This window comes from Aulonocara stuartgranti (assembly GCF_965226115.1).
Source record: "Aulonocara stuartgranti genome assembly, chromosome: 2".
Lineage (NCBI taxonomy): Eukaryota > Metazoa > Chordata > Actinopteri > Cichliformes > Cichlidae > Aulonocara > Aulonocara stuartgranti.
Window position 1 is genome coordinate 31,277,313 of NC_138940.1, and position 17,448 is coordinate 31,294,760.

Consider the following 17,448-nt stretch of genomic DNA (forward strand, 5'->3'; position numbering starts at 1 on the left):
TCCAGTTGCTGAGAAGGCAAACAAACTGACCTGCTTATTATGGTATTAAACCAATGATGGCGTAATAGACCGGAGGGTTGGGGATGTGAGTAATTCAAACCCATACACTTCGCAGGGATTCGCAGGAAAGCAACAACAGTTCAGCTAAGGTGAAGTTATCCCAAAGATCCTGGTTTATTGCCTTGTCTGGATTGCTCGGCTTAAAAGACGAAACAAAAAATCTGGACCAGGCTTTCCTGCGTCTGTATTGATGGAGTTTCAGGTTTTAAGCTGCAATGTTAATTCATCTATTGAACTGGTTTCTGGTTGTTAGTTGTTCTTGTTACCAGTTTTGATTATCTGTCACTACTTCGTTGAATTTGTTTTACCCATGCATAATCCTGAGTTTGCTAAAGTGTGTATTTGAGAACTTTAAATTAAGCGTCATAAAGTATCTGTTTCTGTCATGCCACATATTTAAAATAGCCAACATCCTGCAGCATCTCAGAGAAAAGCTATGCGGATGATTGATTTTGCCTTGGTGTATTCCTCTTCAGGATAGCAACAGCATCTTCATCAGTTTGCCTTTTTGTTTGGGGGAGTCACCGGGGAAGCCTTGGTAGCACGGCAGGCCAATCAATAAAAGGCAAAGAGGTGAAACCACGCCCACTTAGCCAAAATCTATCCAATCGGCGTGTTATTAAAGTCCATGGGCGTTACCATCCCCCACCCACCTTTTTGACACTGCCCTACCAAAGCTGTGTGGCTGAGCGAAGTGGATGACGTCTCTGAATTTGCGGGCCGCCGACGCAGGGCTGGGTTTCCATTTTCATAGCGAGTTTCGGGGGGGATCGTCAACATGGAGCAGGAGATGGAGGACAAAACGGTGGAACTGGTGGTAAGATCTTTTTCTATACGGCATTATGAACAACCGAATTGATCGCTGTCAGTGTTTTATTGAGGAAATCGCCGAGGCTCGATTCGACGCCAGGAACGGGCTGAAGCGACTTGTCGGGAGAGGTGGAGGAAAAAGGAGGGGGAACCAGAAATCAGAGGGAGGGCCTGAAATTATCGATACATTTTGCTACGAATGCTCCGCATACTGGTTGGATTGATTAACAAGTCTTAGACATCTCTCTCTGATAAATTTAAAACCTGTGTTGGTTTGGGTACAGTTTGTACATAATGGGAAAAATTAAGAGGTTGATGTGCAATCGTCGGTCGAAGGCAGACGAGAATTCTTGGGGTAGCGTTTACTGCGGTGACGCTGCGCCACTTTAACTGGGCCCTGCCTGATTCTTAGCTAGCCGCCATGCTAACACTGACTAGAATGTCGTGAAGTACGTAAATTTACGGGCAACGCGATGTTATATCATGTAGTTTTAGGGTAAGACGACTTACTCGATAAATGATGTGTCAGTCACATTTTTATACTTTATGTGAACATAGATAAAATCATAACAATGCGTTGCTTGTGTGTTTATATTTTTTTAAAGTGCGTAGAAGGAAGTGTATTGCTTTTTCATTCACACAGCGTTACCTCCACTAGCGAGCATTAGCAATTAGCTTAATAGCAAGCTTGCTAAATACGCTGCTTGACACCAACTTCTACATTTAAAAACAAACTGCTGACTATGTCTAGAAAAACTATTTTTGTAGCCACAAACATAAATTAAGACGACGGTATTATTTTCATTTTTAGTCAATTAAATTTTGCCAAAAACTATTGGGTTTATTGTATATTGATTTTCTGCCTCGATAAACTAGCCAGCTAGGCTAACTGTAGCCTACCAGCCGCTAACATTTACTCTGTGGGGTCAAAGTGGTCGTAAGGAAGACGTCAATTAATACGAGGATCTGATTTGTTATGTCAGCGAAACTGACCTTTAAAAGAATTTCAGTTTACACGTGTTTGGAAGATCTATCGGTTTGTGCAAGAAATACAGTGGTACTGTACAAATTAAAGGTTGAAAGCCGGGCCTAGTAAATAATGTCTTATATTCCGTAGTAGATAATAAGATGTAGTCCTGTTAAATTGGAAAAAAAGTTTCGTAAAAGAGCACCTAATATGTACTTGTACTAAAGAGTCATTTGCTTAAGCATTACAGGTGTCTATAGCCGCTGTCTGCCAAATAGTGATTCCCCAGATGTTTGCATTCGTTTTTATGTCTAATATACTTGCTAAATGTAATCAATAAGATTTACGAAGGGGCTATTATAAAATAAAGAAATTATGTGTATTGTAAGTATATAACTCTACAGTATTGTACCTGCTCTTCTTTCTAAATATAGTCAAGCCAGTTCTTTTTTTCCACTTAAAACATTTCTAGAGCTGGTATGTTGTTTGTTGTAATATCTGTTGCTTTCTTATCCAGATGTCTTAAAAACATGCTGTTAATCTCAATTAGACTTTTTAAAGGAGGGATAAAAATCACAAAATTGATGTCAAAAATATTTCATGAATGATAAACTATATTTTAACACGCCATTCACAACAGTTTGAGAATCCGCAATATTTTTTTTTTCCTTTGACAAATAATCACTTTTTGGTACAACATCTATCAATGACCTAAATCATTCCTCAGTAATTAAGAGCAAGTTGTCTTAAATTGGTAATCTCACCATACATCACAAAGGGGCTTAAAAGTTTATCTGGAAAAATTGGAGGTTTAAATTGCAATGTGGGTAGATAAAGTGACCTTTTTGTATGATTTGTGTAGTAATTTGGCCTTTTAGTTGAAGTAAATGGTAAAACTTAAAACTGAATTTAAGTGCTTGAACAGCCTTAGAATATGTGTCTAGTGATAAAAGCTATTTATCATCTATTCAGCCCATGGTTTTCAATTCAACGCTTGGTCATAATTTTCTTGACCAAGGAAAAAAAAGCTTAACATGTGACTAAAGTCATTAAATTACACTAAAGAATAAGACAAAGTGGAGCATAAATTGTTTACCTACACAGAAAATTGAGAATTTTGTCTGGGTTGTGTTCATGTGTTTAATTTAATTTATTTATTTGTCCCAGTGTTATTCACTAACCTCTCATGAGAGTGGGGATGGCAGAACAGTGGGTGGGGCTCATGTCAAAGCGAGAGTGACATTAATTGACGATTAATACCATTGCCCCTCCCTCTCCTCTACCTATCCCCACCCAGTTCATGTCTAATAATGCTTCCGTGTGTATGTTTATCAGTCTGTATCTGTGTGTGACGGGGTGTGTGTTCCTGCGCTCACCGTGCCAATGTGTGTAGCTCTAATACTGGTTTTTCCCCCTCACTATCCCCCACCTCTCTTCCTCCTCTCTCTCCACCTTTGATGGTTACACGCTCACGTCCTCTGAATTTCAAACCAAACCGTATTTATTTATCCATTCTTTTTGTCCCGTTACACACATTTACACTTCACTTGTCCTGCTTCTCACTCCCCACCACTTCCATCCATCTATCCATTCATTGATCCATCTATTCACTCACCCTTTTTGGTTTCCACTTCCCAACATCCCCCCCCCCCTCCTTTACTTCCCACGTCTCTCTTGCTCTTCCCTTTCTCTTCCTCCCTCACCCTGTCCACTTCGTTCTCCTCCTCCCTTCCTCTCTCTCTTTCACACAGTGCTCTGTGCCTCGCTCTCTCTGGCTGGGCTGCTCCTCGGTGGCTGAGAGTTTGTGTGCACTCAGGTGCCTGCAGAGCATCCCCTCCACCCGGGCTCACAACCAGGTTCTGCCTCTCTCCTCTTAATTCTGCTGCTCCTCCTCCTTTCCCCTCCTCCCTTGCCATCTCCTCACCCTTTACTTTTTCTTTGCCCACCCCACACAACTCCTCATACCACCTTGGTGCACACAGCACCCACTCACCCCCTCACCCTCCTACCTCCTCACCTTCCGTTGTCCTGTCCTCCCTGTTCGAAGCACTCTGCTCTTGGGTTCTTCTTTGGTGCCTCCTCAAACACTCTGCTTAAAAGTAATTTTATTTATACAAAGTATAACATACTACTTTCAGATCTTTTGAAACAGAACAGTGAAAACGATAAAGTTGCCAGTGCTTTGTCTTGTTTAACCAAAAAAATTAAATAATCTGGATATGCCAAGTTTGAATAGTAAACTATTTCCTCAGTACTTTGGTATGGTAAGAGAAGGGATGCAAGGGTACCAGAGAATAACCATGCACTGAGGAGTATTGTTTTCTCTCCTTCTACCTGGAGGTGTGAGGGACGAGGTGGGGGTCCTCCTTCAAGCTCTGAGAGGCTACATGTTTGCTTGCTTGCCTGCCTAGCTAAACCTGATGTCTTTTTTGTGTGTGTGAATTTTATTTCTTTTTGCTTTTTCTTTTCTTCTATGCATGATCATTAACACTAGTAAGACCACCATCGCTTCTTATCCTGTCTGCTTTGGTAATTGAGAAGACCATTATGGCTTCTTATCCCATTTGACTTGGAACTTGAAAAAAATCCAAGTACAAAGTCTTGGTATTTGGATCTTTTTGTTTGTGTGGTTGTACTGATTGCAGCCACTCAGTTCTGTTGATTTTGCTCAAGCTCTTCCTGTAGCAGCATCACCAAAAGATGGTTATCTGCACTGAGCAAACTTGCAACAGCTCACACTTGAAGTATAAAAAAAGTAAAATAAACAACAGTGTCTACATGACCGTGCAAGCAGCTTTCAGGATAGAGCTTGTTTATACTGCAAAGAAAACTTTTCAGCTCCTGAAAAAAGCTTTAACAGATGGGCTTTTATAATGTATGGACCAACAGGTACACACTGTAGATTTGTTTTACCCCCCTGACATTACTGTTTTCAGATGATACCTATGGGTCATTCATCACCCACACATGTATACAATAGCTCTGACCCTCTCTGAGGTACACCTCTTCCTGTTTGGGAACCTGGGGATACAAAAATGTAAACATTAAGTATAGCAGTAAACCTATAAATTACATCGATGAATTGGTGTGTTTCAAATGTAGATATGATTTAGATGGTTTTTGCTTTTTTATTTTTGCTGAGTGTACAGTTTGTTGTGAAGGCCTGTTAGCTCAGGAATATGCTTTTTTTTTTTTTTTTTTTTTTAAATTTTTTTATTAAACTGTTAATCTTACAGAGTAGAAACAAGCCTCATAACATCAGCAGTTCGTATTTTTAACAACTCTAAATGATAAACCAGGAGCCCCCAAGAGTACAGTTGGTCTGAGATTTTTGCTGGATGGGTCTAATTAGGAATAACAATTGCTGTCTGCCTTTGGCTTCCAAACAAATATACATACTCTAAGGAGTCTAATAGTTTTAGTTGAATGTACAGAACATGTCAGTACATGAGCTGTGGATAACAATGTTAGTATTAAAGTTTCTATAGCATGTTTGCAGTCAATTTACAAAGGATGCTAGAAATAGCTTAATCTTATTTTCTTTCTATCATTTGTTTCTCAAAGACCAATATCTCTTTTATTACAGTTATACCTGAGCTGAGTGCCAGTGACATACCCAAGATTTTGCCTTTTAATTTCCTGTCCAGACTATTTGACCCACATCACAGACAAGCAAGAGGATAGATTCTTTGTTGCAGCGCTTTTTCTCTTTTCTTATTTTCTTTTCTTTCCTCACTTTGTGTGCGTGTGTGCGCGTGCGTGTGTGCGTGCGCGCAAGGCTGTTTGTGCGGGCACGTCTCAGAAACTTGATGGTTACCCCCTCCTTGGCTGTGTTTGTTGCATTCTTGCGCCAAACGCTATCCACACTGCTGTCCCAGCTCTGAAAGTGCCTTTAAACACAGACTGAGTGAGAATGAAACACTAACCTGGGGCACGTCTTTGTTTTGTTCTTTATCCACAGAACACATCAGGGATGGAGTCACAGAACCTTGTGGACGATCTGTCGCCAAAGAAGAATACAGTTCTCAAGGTGTGCTTTATTACACTATTTCAAATGTACATACAACATTGGTATGGTTTATTATTTAAGAATTGTTTTAACTTTTGTTAAAGCTTCAGCTGACTTTAAAACTATTACGATTTGGACCTTTTTGGATTCTTAAAATACAGTAACCTTTGATATTTACATGAAAGGTTTTGTTGTCTCTTGCTGCAGTTCAAATGAAAACACCACTAATCAGTCTCTCTCTCTTTCTCTCTACTGTGTGTCTGGAGCTTTATTGCGTGGCAGTAAAAATTTATTTTGAACTTTGGGCAGCATTAATCCCCTTCATTCACGCCTATACATGGGCTTCAATAAGCACAGCAACTTTGAGCTTCGGTGTCTCCCCCACCTTTTTTGCCTCAATGTATTTATTTTTATTTAGAAAGCTTTCTAGACGGGAAAAATAAAATCATTTAGTAACATTAGATTGCATTACTTGAAAAACTACATTTGAGTTCAAATTTTTTTTAATGCCATGGTGTTAGCTGGGAAACTATGCACTGAAGAACTTCAAGTAAGTTCACCAATCCACAGGTGACACTCCCAGTCAGCATTTTCTCTTCATACAAAAATGAGCTGCTGCTCAAAGTTTGGTATACAGTTGAAATGATTTCCTGTGTCACAGCAGGAGCCTGAAAGATTTAACTGACTGGATTTGCATTATGTGACTATTTATCAACATCTTCTCAGTCTAACACAACTAGACATTTAATCTTCATGTGCTCCTGATATTTACAGCTTAGTAACGGTCCTGTTGTGGGATCTCGTAAACGCCCGTCAGAGGGGAACTATGAGAAGGAGAAGGAGCATTGCATCGCCCTGTTTGACCAGTGGTCGGAGGCCGAGCAGGTGGAGTTTGTTGAGCGCCTGATTTCCCGTATGTGCCACTACCAGCACGGCCACATCAATTCCTACCTCAAACCAATGCTGCAGAGGGATTTCATTACTGCGCTGCCAGGTACCAACAGAGATTGGTGGATGTTTGTTACCCACAGGTTTTGCATGACGTGCATCTTCCCTAACGGCATCGTAGCTCAACAAAGTTGGGTGGTCAAAAAGTCTTTGACCACCCAACTGTGTGTATATATGTGTGTATAAATTTTATTTTTTTTATTTTAAAAGGTAAACAGAAACATAAAACCCTTTTTAACCTTTTAGAAGCATTTTAAAGGAATAAACGCAACTTGATTTATTGATTGTCTTTGAACAATTCAGAATAAATGAGCTCTGGGGACAGATAAACTAACGAGGTGAGGTAATGTCACTGCTTGCACTTGGTCATCTCTTTTCCCCCTCTGTCTAGCCCAAGGCTTGGATCACATAGCGGAGAACATCCTGTCTTTCCTGGATGCACGCTCGCTGTGTGCAGCAGAGCTGGTATGTAAGGAGTGGCAGAGGGTCATCTCTGAGGGTATGCTGTGGAAGAAGCTCATTGAACGCATGGTCCGAACTGATCCGCTCTGGAAAGGCCTGTCCGAGAGACACCAGTGGTAAGACCGAATGCAGGCACTCCCAGATGCAGGTTAATAAGAAAATGAAAATGATATTGTAATGTGTATTGAAAGAAATCTGTTTAAAATATGGGTAAAAAAAATGTAAAAGGTTAATTTTACATACAGGAAAGCCTGAGGATAAAGTGGAAAGGTTATCCTTGGTTGGGCTTTAGTGTGTGCTTCACATGCAGAAATTCCCAGTGCACAAAGGAGAGTGTCATTCTCTCTCTCTCTTCCCCCCCAGGGAGAAATATCTGTTCAAGAACCGCACCTCAGAAATCCCACCCAACTCCTACTATCACTCCCTCTATCCCAAGATCATTCAAGATATAGAGGTAAGTCATAACGCCTAACGTGATTACATTCTCATTATTTTTATGACCTTCGATTTTTTTTTTTTTTTTTTTTTTTTTTTTTTATCAGTTTGTATTATTGCACCAGATATTATTTGTCATCATGATTTTAAAAAAATGGACTTAAGTAAGCAAACCATTTATAGGCATAACTGTATAAGTTTGAAAATAACAATTAGTTACTGAGCTTTACATGGATTATTATTTTGGATTCAGCAAAGAGCAATGTGAATGTAATTATCCTCGAATGATTAATGTCTAAAGTTTTATTTTCACGTTCACATTTTGCTACACTTGTACAAATACTTCTTGATTATGAGTAATAAATGAAAAGATGATTTATTGTTTTCGTGTTAAATTATCATCACAATAATGCTGAAACCATTTTGTAGCGTGGTAGATGTTGCATCTGTTACAGACCTCTTTGTTTCTCTTTCCATCTAGACTATTGAGGCTAATTGGCGATGTGGCAGACACAACTTGCAGAGGATTCAGTGTCGCTCAGAAAACAGTAAAGGGGTTTATTGTCTCCAGTACGATGACGACAAGATCATCAGTGGCCTTAGGGACAATTCAATCAAGGTAACCGAGACTTGGTTATAAATAAAACATATTATTCTTGTGTTTTTTCTCTTTATGGCTTACCATCTTACTGTGTGTGGTGTTGGTCTGGACCAGCAGAGTGAGACAGAGAACAAGTGAATTATAGGAAAGAAAGTCTCAACTCCAGGCATGCTGTGTGTTCCACTTATCTGTCTGCCTGTGAGGGGCCTGCAAGAAGATGAGGATGAAGAGAAGGGGTGGATAGGGGAGGAGAAGAGCAGATTTGTCATCTTATTGTTATGTAGGAGGCTGACGCACAGCAAGGGAACAGCTGAATGGCTCTTATGCACATCAGTGCAGCAGTAGGGAAATGGGGCATGAATGCTGCTGTGAGACTGGGCCATTCTTAGCATGACCCAAATCTGCATTCTTTTAAAAAAAAAAAAAAAAATTCTTTCTTTGTCTAAATCTTCCTGTGCTTCACTCATATCTTCCATTTTTTTTTTTTTGTTTTGTTTTTTTGTTTTTTTTTTTGTGCTCCTTTTAGATCTGGGATAAACAGACTCTGGAGTGTCTGAAGATACTGACCGGTCACACAGGCTCAGTATTGTGTCTCCAGTATGATGAGAGAGTCATTGTGACCGGGTCTTCTGACTCAACTGTCAGGTACAGCGCATCTTTTTCCAGAAATAACACAGGGTGTTTTTTGGAGTAGGTCAAAGCTATGTCAGCAAGCTGAACAAATGGTTCAAGTTACAGAAGAGAAAGTTGTGGAAGTCTGAATAAAGCAGAGGATACCACTCAGTATGAATACATCGTATCTCTATATTTACTTCTGCTTGTGCTACAGTTTCAGTTTCAACACTCATAACTTTAACATTTTAAAAACGGTCTCAAAAGGCAGGCAAATATCTGAAAATAACCTTCTTCTTTTTTTTATAAACCTTTTTTTTTCTTTTTTCTTTTTTCTTTTTTTACAATCCCATGGCATGGATATCTATGTAGATAATTGGAAGTTGGTTTAAAGCCATAGGACAGGGCTGTCAAACTCAATTGCACAGGGGGCCAAAACTCAAGGCACACTTTAGGTCGCTGGCCAAACAAGATAAAGATTTATTGAACACACTAAAACAATGTATTTTAAAAATAAATATGAATAAAAACAGACAGGAATATTATTCCAGATTAAATAAACTTAAAAAAATGAACTTTAACTTTAAATATTTTGCTCTTCATAAAAATATATCCTGTCAAAATTATGCAAGTTAGAAATATGAACATGCTGCCAGAAACCCCAGAAAAAATAAATGAAAGCATACACAAGGTTGGAGCCGCATGTAGACGGAGCTGGGACATTGCTTCAGGAATGGAACTAATAAACTGTGCGGGCCATTCATTGTCGTACTTTGCCTTGAGTGTATCATTACACTGCAGCTCCATCTGAATCTGCACAGGTGCAGTTCAGCAAAGTGCGCTGACTTGGTTCAACATTACTTTGCAACAGGGAAAGTGAGGCAGGTTGCACTAGTGCATTTGTGACAGCTTCACTTGAAATGCCTTCACTGCATCATACATGCCATGTCCATGAACTGACAGATTTCCTTGCTGAGCTCAAAAACTCTATTGAGAACTTTTCCCCAACTCAGCCAACGGACCTCTGTATGATAAGGAATGTCGGCAAACTCTGAATCTATTTCCCACACATCCCACGATTGTGTTACGGTGATCATTACATGCTCCATTTTTAGGACTTTACCACACAACGTTTCCTGGTGTATGATGCAGTGATATGCTGTTAACTCACCAGTACATTTCTCCTCTTACATCTTTACTCGCATCCTGCCGACTAGTCCGCTTTTTTTCACCGCACAACACCGGCGCTCCATCTGTTGTAAGTCCAACAAGTTTGTCCCAGGGCAGTTTCATGTCGGTTACACTTTGATATACGTTAAAAAAAAAAAAAAAAAAAAAAAGGCTTCTCCTGTCGTTGTCCCGTGCATCGATTTAATGTTCAATATTTCCTCTCCATGGATGAAGATGGTCAGCTGTGCAATGCATGTCTATACTCTCATCCATAGCAAGAGAGTATGCAATGAAGTTTTTGCTTCTTTCACACAACTGTGTTCTTAACTCATTCACTGCCAGCCATTTTCAAATCAGGTAACTCCCCACTGCCAGGGTTTTTGAGCATTTTTACTCATTTATGAAGAGCCACAGAAAACTGTGTGTTATGATCATATAAACGCTGAACCTACCAAAATGAAGAACAGACTCTCTTCTTTCATCCAAAAAAAAAAAGCTTGTTTCTACCATTTTCCATTCTTTAGTAATCAGCTGTAGAGGAGAGGTGGGTTCCACCAAAAATGCCTGTTTTGACCAAAAAAAGGGAGAAAACGAGCTTTTTGTGAAAAATACATTTCAAGCAGAAAAGTGCCTTTGACACTAATATTTCTTGCTTTGTGACACCTCTAACATATAAAATAGTTTTTCACTTCTATAAAACAGAAATAACACTGAGAAAGGTTTTGTTTTATCAAAACAATTTATTTACAAATATATGGAAAAATAAAATGTACATAGTGAAACATTTATTCACAATGAATAATTCACTTTTGTGTGGTAATCATTATAACACTTTCCGGGATGCAAGGGCACACAACAAGACTTGCACCACATTTTTGTCTCACTGCGCAATCCCTTACGTGCGCAAACCCTGCACCTCCTTGCAGGTCTACTTTTACTGCTGGTGGGCTTCAGTTTTCACTGACAAGCTGCCCGAGGTTGTATTCTAGCCCCTCCCATTGAAAAACGTAATTGACGTCTATAGACGTCAATGGCAGTGAATGAGTTAAATCAGTGGCCATCTCACAAACCCGATCAGCAATTGTATTTCTCCTCGGGCTCACATTTGCCAAAATCTGCGTTTTGTCTGGACACAAGACGTCACACACCTTCATCATGCAGGCTGATTTGGCTCATCTGCTACAATAAAACTTGCTTTCACAACAGCTTCACTTTGCGATTTTGCTCTGGTGAAAAATGTCTGCTGAAATGTCAGATTCTTCTTTAGCTCTTCTACTTTCTGTAGTTTCTGCATTTAGGTTTTTCAGCTTATCCTGACGTTTTGTCTCGTAGTGCAGTCTTAAATTAAATTCCTTAATTACAGCCACATTAGTTCCACTAATAAGACACATGGGTTTACCAGCAATGTCTGTAAACACATATTCAGTCACCCACTGGTGCTGAAAGGCTCTGCTTTCAGAATCAACTTTTCTCTCCACCATTGTGAGCGGCTAGCTTCGCAGTAACAGAAGTTGGACTTGATTGACGCGGGAATGTTCCCAGTTAGCCTAGCGTTCAGCAAGGAGGCTGCAGCGCTGCATTATGGGATCTGTAGTTTGTATATTATTAGTGCCTCATATCGCCGGGCCATGCATAACATGGTACATAGTACATCTATATAAAATAATCTCGCGGGCCGGATATAAATGTACGCCAGGCCAGATGTGGCCCGTGGGCCTTGACTTTGACACATGTGCGATAGATCCTATGTGGTACAGGGTTTGTTTTGTTTTTTTTTTTTTTTTGTTTGTTTGTTTTTGTTTTGTTTTTTCTCTGCATTTTCTTTTAGATCTCTTAGATTGGTTACTGATGCATCCAAAGTAAAACATAAAATTCAGCGTAAGAACATGACCTAGAACCTGGACTTTTTTCCAGCAAAGAGCTCCAATTGGATTAGAAAGAAAAAGCAACCACTCAGAATCCTTTACACTGTTCTCCCATCTACACAGCAGCAGTTTATGCTATGAGCTTGAAATCCTTGTCTCATGTCCACACTTACAGCCAGGTTAATATTCCCAGCTAACATAACTTGCATGTCTTTGGACTGCAAGAGAAAATGAGAGCTCCTGGAGATTTTTAGTAGTCTTATGTATTTTTTCTTTTTTTTATGTTAATTTGACATCATTTAGTAATATGTTTGGTAAATGTGCTTTTCTAACAGCATCCCATCCGTCTTGTAAAAGCTTAGAATGCTCAAAATACTTTCTGCATGTATTGAGGAATCCTAATGTGTGCTTGTTTCACAGCCGGTCATGACTACAGCTGGTGTTGTGCATCTAAGAAATTGAATATAAAAACTTTAGCATATATCCTATCAAAATAAATTCGTTTTACTGTTTTTATTGGAGATAGTTGGATGCATTTCATTGCAGATATTGAACGTCTTGGCTTGTTGTGTATAGGTTGACACTTGCTTGGCTACTGCACACAGAAGCGCAACATTATTTCTCTTATTACTTCACACTTCAGGCGTACTCACTGGGCAGTATCCAAGGAAAATGTGACTTCACTTCCTTAGCAACAGTTTGACAGGCACTTTGTTTGTGGGATTGGTTGTCAGCTTTTCCAGAGTGTTGTGCGTTTGACTCTTGGCGCCTTAGTACAGCTCACTGTATGTACATGTCTGAAGTGTGAAATACTCTCTATTACAAATCTAGAAAAAAAACCTAAAATCTCGTGTGTCTCTATTGTTTTTCATTTTCCTTTGTTTTTCTTCCATGTCCTTTCCATCTCCTTTTTGACCTCTCTTCCTGTTGCCCCCATCTCATTTTTCTTTCCTTCAATCATTTTCCACTGTGTCATTTCTTCTTTCTTTGTTTTTACACCCCGTCCCTTGACATGTCTGTTTTTCCTTCTTGCCATGTTCTGTTTTCTTCCTCTTTCTGTCACCTTTGCCTTTAACATTCGACCCTGCTGACGTCTCCCTCCACTCTACAGGGTGTGGGAGGTAACGACGGGTGAGGTGCTGAACACACTGATCCACCACAATGAGGCAGTTCTTCATCTGCGTTTTGCAAATGGGTTGATGGTCACCTGCTCCAAGGACCGTTCAATTGCAGTCTGGGATATGGCCTCGCCTACTGACATCAGTCTACGCCGCGTCCTGGTGGGACATCGGGCTGCCGTCAATGTGGTTGACTTTGACGACAAATACATTGTGTCTGCCTCAGGGGACCGCACTATTAAGGTGACGACAGTTAGAGAAATGTTCCTTTACAAATCATTTCATCTTTCTTTTTCTTTTACAGAAATATTATCCATCTGATAAAATTTGGATTAATTTGATGTCAGAGTTTTTTAGTTTTATTTATCAGTAGAACAGATGTACATGATTAAAAACCCTCCAACTAAAATTTTCCTTAAATATTGTAAACTTTGTGTTGTCCCCCTGTGTAGGTATGGAGCACCAGCACCTGTGAGTTTGTTCGTACTCTAAATGGTCACAAGCGGGGAATTGCCTGTCTACAATACAGAGATCGTTTGGTGGTTAGTGGCTCATCTGACAACACAATTCGGTATGTGTGTGTGTGTGTGAAATTCATGGCTAAACTAGCAAACATATGTCCTCTAATTTAAAATCCGGTAGTCAGTTAAAACCACGGCCTTTGTTAGCAGATAAAGTCATGCTAAGTAATACAGGCAAGCAAAGAAGCAAAGTAATTTGGGATTATGTAGAATACCTGTCAATGTTTCACCATTAAACACCTCTTACATAAATTAAATGTCTGGCTAACGTGTTCAGTCTCCTGATGGGGCAAGATTACAGTAGCTGAGTTTATGATTGAGTATGCAAAAAAGAATGTCTGATATGTTTGTTCAGTTATGTTTACATCTTCTTTTATTTGTATTCACCATCAAATGACAGCATGAGTGTAGAGGGCAGCCAGTGTAATGAAGATCCCAGAGTTGGCTTGTTTATGCTCAGTTTTGGCAACAGACATATTTGTTAAATACTTAGGTGTGGCGTCATTCTGTGAGCAGCCATCAGCATTATTATTTTTGTGGTGTACATAAGTGGAAATCTTAGGTACCTCTTGGAGATGTGCCCCCAATCACCTGACTCTTACCTGCAATCTGTCACCTAACAGCTCAGTCCTAGTCGCTGTGTCTTATTTGAATCCCTGCAGTACTACAAACTGATTGCAGTTGAGAAATCTTTGAAGCTTTGTTCTGTTATTTTGATGGATTTTTGATGTACAGTAGAATTTGGTTCCAAAGCTCAATGTCAATAATGTGTTGCATTTCTATTTCTTAACTTGCAGTTTTCACAGGTGAGATTTTTATGTGAAGGCACAGCGAAAGGAATTGTGATTGCATCAGCATAATACACAATCAGCAAACACGTTAGGGCAAATGGATAAATATTGAGTCTTTGGTCTTAGCAGTCACTTTATTTGGCAACTAGATTGTGGCTTCGTGACTGACTTAAACATAAGGAGTTATGCACAACTGTTAGTTGTCTGTTTGAAGTCTGTCAGTTTCAAAGGTTGTAATATTTTAGCTGAATTTAACATGAACACTTTATTTACAAGCATTAGCAATTTCTTTTTCTCTCAACAAGTGAGCTGAAAGTTTAAAAGTCCCAGTTTGACTTGTCAGTGTTTGGAATGATTGCTGTGTAAAAACTGCAGGGTCTGGATCTTGGTGTTTGTTTACAAAGGCTTCTCTTTCTGCAGGTTATGGGACATAGAGTGCGGGGCATGCTTACGAGTGTTGGAAGGTCACGAGGAGTTGGTGCGCTGCATTCGCTTTGACAACAAAAGGATTGTCAGCGGCGCCTACGACGGGTAAGTCATGTAAATACACCGTTTTGTGCACAGACTTTTGTTTTGGGTTTGTTTTGTGACATTTTGATGTACCGTGCAGCAAAATTAAGGTATGGGACCTGCAGGCAGCCCTGGACCCACGAGCCCCAGCCAGCACATTATGTCTGCGCACTCTAGTGGTGAGTAACAGCGATTTAGCATCCCCAAGTGTCTGACTAATGATGTGAGTGCAGCACCTCTGGGGGAGGGGAAAAATGTAGATGTTTGCCTTTTTTATACTAAAAATACAAGGAAATTTTTAATTTGGATAATTTTAACTACCAGTAAATGTCACTACATTTAATGTGCGTATTTGTTGATATTCAACGTAGTCACCATCCAGATATTAGTTTGTACATTCACCTAAAACAAACAAAAAACATTATGAATGCTCTTGAAAATACTCTCCACTAAATCTTATTGCTCTTTATTGTGTGTGTGTGTGTGTGTGTGGAGCACTGGGCATGGATGATTCATTACAAATTAACTGTGTGACTCTGGTGGAAAACCCATTGCTTGAACTTCTAGTCGGGCCTCTTTAATTTATGGAGAACAGTAGTTCTTTTAATAATCTAGCTCTGTGTGCTAATTATGTAAAAATTATTTCCTAATTTGTTGTGTTTTCAGGAGCACTCTGGTCGCGTGTTCCGTCTGCAGTTTGATGAGTTTCAGATCATCAGCAGTTCTCACGACGACACCATTCTGATATGGGACTTCCTGAACGTCTCAACCAACGGCCAGTCAGAGGGACGGTCTCCTTCGCGTACCTACACGTATATTTCTAGATAGCAGGTACCTAGCGACACCTGGCACTGTAAAACCTTTCTATAAAAATCCAGCATTCTGTGTTTACCCTTGTGGTGCAGACCCACCTGTGTGACACTCTGGCTTTCTCTCCCAGGTGTCACCATCAACCGTACCCTTTCTTGGAGGAACCCAGGGCTGATTGGTTGATCGGTGCATCCGTCATGGAAAGGAGCCCATCTCTTCTCGTTCCTCCTTGTCATCTCTCTGTCCATCTCCCACTCAGACCCCACCACCTCCTCCTCTCTGCCAGTTCTGACAGACTCTAAGCTTGTGCCCATTGCCTGCCCAGTAAAGCGACATATATATATATACACACACACACACAGGTCAACACTGTTGAGGATTCCCTACTACAAAACCAATGCAGCGCTCCCAAGAAGCTCACCTTCTACTACTAATTTATGTTTTGTAAAGTACACTAATGACAGTATTAACTTAGACCCTATATAAGTCACAAGCCCCCCCCCCCCCCCTTTTTTTTTTTTTTTTTTTTTTTTTGTCCCCTTGATACAAACTTAAAGCAGCTGCTTCTCCTCAGTTTTCAGTCCCAGCCAAAACTGGTTTCCACTGATATGGAATCGCTTATAGATATATATTTATAAATATATATTACATAGACACACGCGCGCGCGCACACACAGACACACATATGTACACGCACAGTGGCACAGTTGGACAGAGGATGACCGGAGCTGTGATGCGGGAGACAGAGACTCTTTACTCAGCTCTAGGAAAGAAGGGAAGGATGGGAGCTGGAGGGAGTGAAGGAGGGATGGAGGGAGAAGTGTTTGGGATTGCATCCCTTCCTCCCTTTCACTCTCTCTTATGTCTCCCTGTCTCTCTCTTTCTCTCCACCCACCCCACCCTTCCTACGCTCCCTCTCCCCAACCTCCAGAGATGCACACTCGTTTGGAATATGGGGGTGCGCGCACATACACACTCAAAGTTTGCAAGAGTGTGTGTGTGTATGTGGACTTGTGAAATGGCAGAACGGAGCAGAAGCGTCACAGACATGCATGTGAGGGTGCCTTGGATACAGCATCCTGGTACACCTCTGCTCTTTTTTTTTTTTTTTTTTCTTAAACTCTTTTCGTTTTTTTATTACTGTTATTTTCTAATTTTATTTGAGTATTTTTGGTTCTTAGTACAAAGAAAAAATCATACTAAGCGTAGTCCTTTCTTCCCACCCTCTTGCTCTTTCTCTGTCTTCTTCCTCATTCTTTCTTCTAATCTTGACCTCTTGTCCATCTGTCCCTTTCACACCATCTTTCTCTCCTTACATCATCATCATCATCGTGCTTGCTTTGGTTATGAGAGAAGCTGGAATTCAAGAGCTCAAATTTAGCTGTAAACGGAGTTGTCTTGTCAAAAATTGTGTTGTATATTAAAAATGATTTTTTAAAGAAGAAAATGACCTTATTGTGAATAAAGTACTTGACAGTGGTGGAGTGTTGAGCCAACTGTAACATGGATGAGTGTCTAGTTGTCTATCTGTTCTCGTCTGTGTGGATGGTACGTGTGGTGTATGTGTGTGTTGCACTGCCTCTCCATCTGACTGAAAGTTCATTAGGCCTTTATCTGAAGTATATTGTAAGCAGGCTAGATGGGAAGGAAGTAGCTGTTGTTACCTACAAGAAAACCGTTGGACCGAAAATACCCTTACACACAATGACACTTAATGTATTCTATCAGATTGCTTGCAGACACATTGTTTGGAGTACAC

The 17,448-nt window shown here is 40.1% G+C and overlaps 1 protein-coding gene across 2 annotated transcripts; it reads left to right on the forward strand.

Annotated features, from left to right (window-relative positions):
• Positions 1-711: 711 nt before the first annotated feature.
• fbxw11a (F-box and WD repeat domain containing 11a) lies at positions 712-17,195 on the forward strand. Of its 2 annotated transcripts, none has more exons than XM_082549877.1 (13): positions 712-877; positions 5,799-5,867; positions 6,621-6,840; positions 7,186-7,372; positions 7,620-7,710; positions 8,173-8,310; positions 8,819-8,937; positions 13,051-13,300; positions 13,510-13,628; positions 14,790-14,900; positions 14,980-15,058; positions 15,546-15,710; positions 15,820-17,195. In XM_082549877.1, the coding sequence occupies exons 1-12, from the start codon at positions 839-841 to the stop codon at positions 15,705-15,707; spliced, it is 1,584 nt and encodes a 527-aa protein (XP_082406003.1). In that variant the 5' UTR covers positions 712-838; the 3' UTR covers positions 15,708-15,710; positions 15,820-17,195. The 2 variants fall into 2 exon arrangements, with proteins under 2 accessions (XP_082406003.1, XP_082406004.1); XM_082549878.1 differs by lacking the exon at positions 712-877 and adding an exon at positions 1,035-1,366.
• Positions 17,196-17,448: the final 253 nt, after the last annotated feature.

Excerpts from the sequence above, each read along its gene's own strand:
- fbxw11a (XM_082549877.1), top strand. The coding sequence starts at position 839 with ATGGAGCAGGAGATGGAGGACAAAACGGTGGAACTGGTG. Across the intron at positions 13,301-13,509 it reads CAGGGGACCGCACTATTAAG|GTATGGAGCACCAGCACCTG; the intron begins GTGACGACAGTT and ends CCCCCTGTGTAG. Across the intron at positions 15,059-15,545 it reads TATGTCTGCGCACTCTAGTG|GAGCACTCTGGTCGCGTGTT; the intron begins GTGAGTAACAGC and ends TTGTGTTTTCAG.